This window comes from Podarcis raffonei, chromosome 6 (assembly GCF_027172205.1).
Source record: "Podarcis raffonei isolate rPodRaf1 chromosome 6, rPodRaf1.pri, whole genome shotgun sequence".
Taxonomy (NCBI): domain Eukaryota; kingdom Metazoa; phylum Chordata; class Lepidosauria; order Squamata; family Lacertidae; genus Podarcis; species Podarcis raffonei.
This window is the reverse complement of record NC_070607.1, coordinates 6934867-6945187: the sequence shown is the minus strand read 5'-3', so window position 1 is coordinate 6945187 and position 10321 is coordinate 6934867. Positions and strand designations below refer to the sequence as shown.

The 10321-nt window shown below is 42.5% G+C and overlaps 1 protein-coding gene across 1 annotated transcript in view; it reads right to left on the bottom strand.

The window, feature by feature from the left end:
* Nucleotides 1–10321, bottom strand: part of XPR1 (xenotropic and polytropic retrovirus receptor 1) — a 105601-nt gene that overhangs the window by 4980 nt on the left and 90300 nt on the right. The window contains exons 12-14 of the mRNA XM_053391324.1: nucleotides 6948–7114; nucleotides 4253–4392; nucleotides 2049–2270 (exon numbers count right to left, since the gene is read on the bottom strand). Of these exons, the coding sequence (XP_053247299.1) occupies nucleotides 2049–2270; nucleotides 4253–4392; nucleotides 6948–7114 (529 nt within the window). The remainder of the gene's footprint in view (nucleotides 1–2048; nucleotides 2271–4252; nucleotides 4393–6947; nucleotides 7115–10321) is intronic.

Genomic DNA, 10321 nt, shown 5'->3' with positions numbered 1-10321 from the left:
GGTCCGTATAGTAAAAGCTATGGTTTTCCCAGTAGTGATGTATGGAAGTGAGAGCTGGACCATAAAGAAGGCTGATCGCCGAAGAATTGATGCTTTTGAATTATGGTGCTGGAGAATGGTCCCATGGACTGCAAGAAGATCAAACGCATCCATTCTTAAGGAAATCAGCCCTGAGTGCTCACTGGAAGGACAGATTGTGAAGCTGAGGCTCCAAGACTTTGGCCACCTCATGAGAAGAGAAGACTCCCTGGAGAAGACACTGATGCTGGGAAAGATGGAGGGCACAAGCAGAAGGGGGCGACAGAGGACGAGATGGTTGGATAGTGTTTTCGAGGTTACCAGCATGAGTTTGACCAAACTGCGGGAAGTAGTGGAGGACAGAGGTGCCTGGCGTGCTCTGGTCCATGGGGTCACGAAGAGTCGGACACGACTAAACGACTAAACAACAAAATGTGTGTCATCCTTCTCAAGATCAGGAGCTAAAGTTCACGGAGGCTAGGTGTGTAGACTAGGACAAGGGTGTCTGAGCAGGTTAGGTGGGGGAGAATACTTTTACTCCTCAGCTACACGTAGACTCTACACATTTTGCGGTCTCTCTGATCAGAGCTCTAAAGTCAAACTGCAATCAGGCCTCTGCCCATAATGTGGGTAAAGGTTGCATATAGCTTGGCATTCATACACTGAATCTACCCTATTGCTGCATCTTTGCTGCTCAGCCTGTTATTGAGCTTCACTGATCTCCAAATTTAAATTTATTAGAACTTCCAAAAAGCCAGGGATATTGCCTTAACCACAAGGGGGGGGGGTGGAGAAAATTAGAGCAACAGGCTTCTAAGGCACCACTCAGTACAGACAACTAATTCTTTCATTATTATTATTTTTAAAAAAGGGTGGTGTTTCCAGTTACTGCCAAAGTGCTGATGTTAAAAACATAAAATGTGGTAGGTACTAAAACCTGACGATCAAAAGTGACCTGCAGTTAGGACCTTGCTCTTCAAAAAATCCTGCTTTTCCCTTATGTGTTGCTCACAATCTCCCCCTTTTCTAAATTTTGATTACTCATCTAGCTCTGGAATAAAAATTGTGATCACGTCTATTGGCAGTGACTCATAATCAAACAACACCTGCATAATTTGTTCAGGCTGTCCTCCTTAAATCGGCCTGCCATGAGCAGATTTTGCAGTCTCTTCCTAAAGACTGTGCTGAGCAGAAGTATTGTGCAAGTACACTTATCGAGTCCATTCACATTGGCAGTAGAGAAGGATCTGTCAGTCATGCCTTGCAGATGCAGTATAAGTTTGCTTAGGGCACATCGACAGCTTTGCTTGTCCCATGCCTGAAAAGCATGGGTCTGAGTGGCTTTCTCCTTCTCCTGTTCCTTTCCCAGGGAAAAGCAGCTCTTTAGCTTTAAACTGGAACAACGCAGAAAACCTGGTTGCCATTTGCTCTGTTGTTGTTGTTTAGTTTAGTCGTGTCCGACTTTTCGTGACCCCATGGGCCAGAGCACACCAGGCATTCCTGTCTTCCAAGGCCTCCTGCAGTTTGGTCAAACTCATGCTGGTAGCTTCGAGAACACTGTCCAAACATCTTGTCCTCTGTCGTCCCCTTCTCCTTGTGCCCTCCATCTTTCCCAACATCAGGGTCTTTTCCAGGGAGTCTTCTCTTCTCATGAGGTGGCCAAAGTATTGGAGACTCAGCTTCAGGATCTGTCCTTCCAGGGAGCACTCAGGGCTGATTGCCTTCAGAATGGATAGGTTTGATCTTCTTGCAGTCCATGGGACTCTCAAGAGTCTCCTCCAGCACCAGAATTCAAAAGCATCCATTCTTCGGCGATCAGCCTTCTTTATGGTCCAGCTCTCACTTCCATACATCACAACTGGGAAAACCATAGCTTTAACTATACGGACCTTTGTTGGCAAGGTGATGTCAGATGCTGCCATTTGCTCTGACTGAGCGCTAAAGAGCCGTTTCCCCCGGGAAAAAGCAGCGGGACAAGGGGAAGTGTGGACAAGCCCTCACTCTCATTCAAAAAAGAAACAAATACATACTGAGAAGCAAGACGTGGTCTATGCAAGGACACACTCTGGCTACGCTTCCAGGCCCGGTTTTTCTGACGATTCCGGACACCATCCTCCTGGTCCATCATCTGTTCAAGCAGGGTCTGATCATCTGCGTTGAGTGGTGCCACTGAGATGTCCCGGACAGCTCGGAATTCACCACAGTTGTTCAGGTGCTCATTCTCCAGTCGGAAGAAATTCCACACAAATCGCCTGAAAGATACAGAACCATAGTAAGCGACGTACCGTATTTTTCCGTCTATAAGACACCCCCTGTTTTGGGGGCCTCAAAATATAGAAAATAGGGAGGATTGAGCTTCCTCACAACCAGCTTGTCTCGTGGGACCACTGCAAAGATGAGAACGACCGCGACAATGGTACAGTGGTGCGAGCTCCTTTGAAGAAAACTGGAAATGCTAGAACGGCAAGTATTACTGAATAGGGGTGAGGAGGGTCTGAAGTAATAAATTATTACTTCCCTAGATAATCTTAAATACCATAATTTCTGCAACTCTCTTTACTAGCTTTCTGCAAAGCTGGGCAAGAAAGAAATGGAACACAGATTAGAGGATGGTTGTGTGGACATAACCAGATGCAAAAGAGGCAATATGGAGTCACCAAAGATCTGGAAGTTTCATATCTTGACTGCTGACTTGACTTTCAATTTCCACTACCTGTATTTGTTTCCTTTCTTTTTTTGTTTATTTCCATAAAACCGTAAGACTAGTTTCTCAATGTTTTGCCCTCCGCCTACTCTCAGCCTGAGCCAGCATGGCCAATGGCTATAGACCAGGGGTGGATCCAACGCCAGATCCTTATAAGGGAGGTTTGCCTGGCGCCATTGTTACATACCTCTAGGCTCCAGAGAAAAACATACCGTATTTTTCGCTCTATAAGACGCACCAGACCATAAGACTCACCTAGTTTTTGGAGGAGGAAAACAAGAAAAAAAATATTCTGAATCTCAGAAGCCAGAACAACAAGAGGGATCACTGTGCAGCGAAAGCAGTGATCCCTCTTGCTGTTCTGGCTTCTGGGATAGCTGTGCAGCCTGCATTCGCTCCATAAGACGCACACACATTTCCCCTTAGTTTTTAGGAGGGAAAAAGTGAGTCCTATAGAGCAAAAAATACGGTACCTTTTCCCGTTAGGGCTTTGGCTTTACTTATCTATGGCCTTTTTGCATGGCTGGGGTGTTTTAATCTACATCTAAAAAACAGAATTGTTTTTCCCCACTGGCTTTAATGTAGGTATGTATATATGTGCACATGTGCTTGAATATTCTAAGTCGCTTTGAGCTGCTGTGGCAAAAAGGGCAACTAATACATTTAATAAGTAAGTAATAATAATACAAATTCAATTATGATGATGACAACAGGTGGGGGGGCAGGTGGGTGTGGTTTGGGGGAAATGGCCAGAGGTTCCCCACCCCAAATGATGTGGAGGTCACCAAGCGGGGGAAAGGCTGGGCTACAGGAACACACAATTATAAGTTCACAGATCCTGGAGTGTTCAGCTGGGAGGTTTGATGCTTTTGACTCTATGAGGTAATGTATCACTCATTATTAATTGCAAACAAGGTCTGCAAAAAGGTGGATAAAAAGCAATGATTTTTAAAATAATAATAAAAATCAGATTTTTAAAATTTAAATTGGATTTTTAAAATAAAATGCTTTTGGAGGAAAAATCTTTCTAGATATAGTTTTCTATTTAAGTTACATTATAGTCCAAAGGCTATTCATCAGAAAATAAGGATTTGTTTTAAATTTTTCATGTGTGCTAAAACTCAATCTAAGACTTTTTTAAAAAAATTGTTTAATCACATCAGTTAACAAACATGGATATATATGCTATAATGTTATTGTTTTAGTTAAACAAATTGTTTAAATTGTTATTAAGGAAATGATTATTTTTCTCCTTCCAATAAAGTACAGGAGAAAAGTTGTCCAAATATAAATAGTTAACTCGTTAAACCTCACAATAATTTTGTAATTATCTGTCAATGTATTTCTAATAGTATAACCAAATCAGTAATTTTTGATATAACTGTAAAAACTACTCTGAAAATTTATACCAGCAAGAATGAGTCTTTCTGTTAAAAAATGCTTTAAATCAAGTCTTAGTGACTAGTGATTTAAATCAAATCCACCCTGGTCTGCAAAAACTGGGGTAGTAGTTTAGGTAATGGATCTTACCGGAAAACCTCAAGTGGTGCAAACACAGTAGCGATGATATCCCCAGCGTAAGGGTGGATTGGCATGGACGTAAGAGAGATCTGGATAGTCCATGCAAAGCGCAGAATCACATCCTCGACAATGGCACAGTAGTAATAGGCCTGAGGAAACAGATGGAAAAGACCGCTGTGACGCAGAGCAAGGTTATCGACCAGATCCACTTTCAAATAAAAGTGTAGAGCAAAAGAAGAATCCAGCCCTTGGATTTGCTTACTCTGTACGCTCAGTGTGGTTTCTGTGCAGACTTTTGTCTGCATTCTATATTCCCATATAACATGAAAGTATCATCACAAAAAAGCGAGATAAACAGCTGATTTGTCAAAGGACCAACATTACACTAACAGCAGCAGCAGCAACAACAGCTTCATTCCTTAAGATTTGGCAGCGAGATGGCATGCTTCTTGATTGGCTGTTTTTCAAATACCCTGTTGCCAGACAGTACAGTGGTACCTTGGTTTACAACCATAATCCGTTCCGGAGGTCCGTTTGTAAACCAAAACAGGTTGTAACCCAAGTTGTGCTTTCGCCAATGGGGCCTCCAAAATTTTTTTGTTCGTAATCCCCCCAAAAAAGGGGGGGGGTTGTAATCCAAAAAAAGGTTGCAAACCGGGACATGAACTTCCGGGTTTGATGTGTTTGTAATCCAAAACGTATGTAAACCAAAACGCATGCAAACCAAGGTACCACTGTACTTTAAAGGTTTTTCAGCCTGAGGACTGCATTCTGGGGAACCACATGTCAGTGGTGGGAAGAGCAAAACATGCAAACGTTACCTTTGTAGAGTAAGCTAGTCTGTACACACATTCATTATTATTATTATTATTTATTTATTTATTGAATTTATCTACCACCCTATACACGGAGGTCTCAGGGCAGTTCGCAGAAAAGACCAACGCAAAAACCACAATATATATAATCAAAATAAATATAACAACCCAATAACAACCCCCCCAAAAAAGAGTCACATTTTAAAAAGGCATAAGATGTCAATGGATTCAACACACTCTTCGCTCTCCTTCATTCAGGCAAACTAGGACCAGAGAGGGGCATAGCTGGGGTGTGTGGGTGGACTTGTTGGAAACCTGGTGGACTGCATTTGACTGCATCTGTAAGCAAACCACTGTAACTATTAACAACAGATGGCCATGGCCATGGTTTCTGTCTTTACTGCCCATGCCCGGTGTTGGGCAACTAGTTAGCTGTGAGGGATATAGCACACCTTCCCTGAAGAAGGATGCTGGCGCTGTGACAACTTGAAAAAACTGCCTCTTGCCTATGAGGGTTTCTCCGTACGACATGCCCCCTTGTTGCTGTATCTAAAAGCAATCACTTACCGGGCGACCCCTGCTCTCCTATCAGACCAACCAAGACCCAACCCGTTTGTCTCTTTTATAAATTTTATTCATATTTGCACATATATCCAGGAAAAACATAAACAAAAAATCCACCACATACCTTATACAAATTATATCCACTTCACAAATCATAAATAAAATACATAACTGGGTTAGTCTCAACTGAGCCTTGGACTTCCCTCCACTCCTTTGGTAAGTATCGAATAAATTATATAGTCGCGTACTTTTTAACTCTTTCACATAGGCCTTTCCCGCTGTTAGAGTTATTTCAACCCCGCCAGTGTCACCTGAGATTTAGATTCCATATACATTAAATATTTAATATTTAAGGGACCAAGACGAACAGAAATTTCATGATAATTGGAAGAAATATTTAATGTACAAGACCCAACCTGTTTGTCTTTGGGGTCACAACCTGCCACTGGTTCTTACCTCATGTCAACTGCAGGTAAGTGAGAGGGGGAGAGAGGCAAGAGCACAGCAGGAAATTCCCATGTGGCTCTGCTGTGATGTGTATGTACAAACAAGATAATCTCGTAAGGGCTGAAGTGTGGGGGAGAGGGAGGGAGAAGAATAGAAACAGACCCCCCCCCCAATTGTTCCAGTTCTTGCTTATGTGGATACAGTGGTACCTCGGGTTAAGAACTTAATTCGTTCTGGAGGTCTGTTCTTAACCTGAAACTGTTCTTAACCTGAAGCACCACTTTAGCTAATGGGGCCTCCTGCTGCCGCCGTGCCGCCGGAGCACGATTTCTGTTCTCATCCTGAAGCAAAGTTCTTAACCCAAGGTACTATTTCTGGGTTGGTGGAGTCTGTAACCTGAAGCGTATGTAACCCAAGGTACCACTGTATATCCAATTATTGACCTAACAACAATGTATACACTGAATGTGTTAAAATGAAAGTTACGTTGTTGTTGTTGTTTAGTTGTTTAGTCGTGTCCGACTCTTTGTCACCCCATGGACCAGAGCATGCCAGGCACTCCTGTCTTCCACTGCCTCCTGCAGTTTAGTCAAACTCATGTCTGTAGCTTCGAGAACACTGTCCTGCCATCTTGTCCTCTGTTGTCCCCTTCTCCTTGTGCCCTCCATCTTTCCCAAGTTACTTTATTTTAGCTAATTCTCTCCTTCAAAGGCACCTGGTTTTTTTTGTGACAGCTCCAGTGTTCAATATGGATGGGATTCATTTCCTCAAATGGATGGCATCACAAGCAAATGCCCTCAGGGTGTGAAAGTGCCAACAGTTCAAATCCTCCCAAGTTTTCAAATAAAGATCTTCACAAAAGCAACCTGCATACGCACCTTTTGTGGGTAGACAATCTCTTCCCGCAGGAAAGTATTTTCGCCAGCATTCCTGTCAAAGAGACCCCAATCCATCTTCAAGTCCCAGATGAGGGTGTAGCAGGAGCTGACAAAATAGAAGACGATCCACAGGTAGAAGAACACTTGGGAGTCGCTGTGTTTTCGAACTGCAAGAAAGAAGAACAGTGTCGCTGTATAAAAATGAGCAGACCATTCAGCTGGAATGGAGTTTAGTTATGAGCTTGGATACATCTGGGAGCAAGCTTAATAGCATTTTACACAAGGAGCACAAAATTATGTCATGAATTTGAGTAACACTGACATGAATTTTGACAGTATCCGTTTCTATAAAAATATGAATAAACAGTGTTCTGAAAGTAATTTACCCGAAACTTTAAGAAAATGCAGGTTATTGAAAGGAGGCCACTTTCGTATTGCAAAAAAAGGAACCCCAACGGTGTCTGCCCCACCTGCCCCAAGACTCAAGAGTATGATGGAGGCTTATTTTTTGGAAATAATTCAGTAATGAATAGAGTAAATGTTATCCATTGTTTTGTATGACTACTTTGTAATGGTTACTGCTGTGTAGTATACACATTTCTTTCCCATTTTAAATGGGATTCAACTGGCACCCTGCAAATGACAGCAGTTTCATTTGAAATCTTATGAGATGATTTGTTCTGATATGTCCTAGCTTTTAAATGTATCTTTTAGGTAAACAAATGGATAAAGAAGAAAAACATGAATCCATGTTGTCTAGCACAACTGGGAGTCTAAGCTGCAAGGTCCCAGTTCAAAACCCTCCTCAGCCAGGAGCAATGTTCTCAAGCCATATTCTCAGCCGAAACTTCCTTCTGCAATACAGAGATAATACTGGACTACTTTGCAAGATTGATATTACTGGAATGCTGATTCCATTTTATTTAATTGGTAAATTTAGTAAGTTCTCCTGCAGCATAAGGTTCGCAAGGCAGAGGACACTTAATTAAAAACTAAATACAACTAGAAACAGAGATTTAAACAGTAAAATGGTAAAAGCATCAGGCTGTAACTGGACAATCAAAATCCAACACTAGGCATAAAAACACAAACACGTATGCTGGGTTGCCTTGACAAGGGAGAAAATGACACTGCTGTTGTTGGGTAAGGTTCTTTAGGGGAGAATTACAAATACAAAGCAGCACAATCATATAATCGTAGTGTCATAAGGATCATTTAGTCCAACCCCTTGCACTGCAGGAATCTTTTTGCCCAACCCATGACCCTGAGGTTAAGTCTCATGCACTATGAACTGAGCTACCATCAGCTTTCTTCCTTTTTTCTTTTCTAAAACTTTTTTAAACTAAAGGTTTTCACACAAAAAAACATAATAATAATAATAATAATAATAATAATAATAATAATAATAATAATTTTTATTTATATCCCGCCCTCCCCAGCCGAAGCCGGGCTCAGGGCGGCTAACAACAATAAAACAGTACAAAAGTACAGCATAAACAACACTCTAAAAGCATTCATTATAAAATTAATTAATTCAAGCCACTGGCCACCATTGGGCCAGAGCTCCGCGAAGATTGCCGAGGGAGGGAGTCAGGCTATGCCCTGGCCAAAGGGCTGGCGGAACAGCTCTGTCTTGCAGGCCCTGCGGAAAGATGTCAAGTCCCGCAGGGCCCTGGTCTCTTGTGACAGAGTGTTCCACCAGATCGGAGCCACAGCTGAAAAAACCCTGGCTCTAGTTGAGGCCAGCCTAACTTCTCTGTGGCCTGGGACCTTCAAGATGTTTTTATCTGAAGACCGTAAGTTTCTCTGTGGGGCATACCAGGAGAGGCGGTCCCGTAGGTACGAGGGTCCTAGGCCATATAGGGCTTTAAAGGTTAAAACCAGCACCTTAAACCTGATCCTGTACTCCACCGGGAGCCAGTGCAGCTGGTATAGCACCGGGTGAATGTGATCTCGCAGCGAAGACCTCGTAAGGAGTCTCGCTGCAGCATTCTGCACCCGCTGGAGTTTCTGGGTCAGTCTCAAGGGCAGCCCCACATGCAAAACAAACGAGGTGAGAATACACGAAACACTGTATAGGGAATACATCGTTAAGGTAAGCAGACCACACAGGATCATGTAATTTAATAAGGGGTGTTCATGAGACCCCAGAGGGCAGATGGTGCTATCGCCACCTGCCTGACTTCTGATGGTGGAGAGATCCGTTGCTTAACATATGGTTCTGAATAACCTCAAAACTCTACGTAAGGACCTGTAACCCCTAAACTCCCTATATTTCAGCCCCAAGCTTAGTGATAGAGTAACTATGGATGCATCAAGGTCTCTCTTCTGGAACAGCATGTAGACATCATGCTTAATGAGTGTTACTTCAGAGTGAAATACCCTGCAGGATCAATAATACTGGCTTCAGGATGGTTTGTTCGTTTATGGATGTGAAATGCTTTGAGCGTTTGGGAAAAACTTAAATCTGAATTACTTTTATTATTATAATCACTGACAAGGCTGCCATTCACATTTTGCCCAGTAGATGGAAGCATATGCTTTTGCACATAGGAAAATGCAGCAGCAATGTTCAGTTCAGAAAATTTCTTGAAGTAACAAAAACGTATTAATTCCACTGGCCAATTCTAGTGTAATGAAGGGCAGGTTATACAGGGTAGTACTCGAAATCTGCCTTGCTGGGGTGGTGGTCGGGGAGTCTTGAGCCACCCTGGTACCCTGAAGACAGATTGATTGTGACAGAAGCTTGCACTTTGTAGAGTCTACTTCAGATGTAGACCAATATTTTACAAGTATTAAGAAAGAAATATGTGTAAATGCCAAAGCTGGGCTAGCCTATCCCAGCTTTTCCATCACTTAACACATGGTTCTGAATAACCTCAAAACTCTACATAAAGAACTCCAACCTCTAAACTCTCTATATTTCAGGCCCAAGCTTAGTGCTCTAGAGTAAGTCTGGATGCATCAAGATCTCTCTTCTGGAAAGACACTTGTTTTTAAAGACATGTAGGCAAACTCAGTGTCTCAGCTTTGATGAACAGAGGCTAAACATTGATGAGTGAAGACAGTGAAATCTTGCTGACATCTGAAGAGGTTCTGCACAAGAAGTGGCGTAGCGTCAGTTGCTGATGCCCGGGGTGGGCGGGGGGAATTTAAAACTAGAAATCTGAAGACAGCCTGGAATTAAACCTGCTCTAATCAGATCTGCTAGCGCCACAAGGTCCAAGCTACTACAATATAAAGCTTATAAAACAGACTAGTTCCTGACATGTAAAATAAAATTCAGGTTCCACAGAACTCTTCATCAGGTAGGTGGAAGAATTAGCTAGTTCTCCATTACACAGTGAGATAATCTGTATTCACAGCCAAGCTTG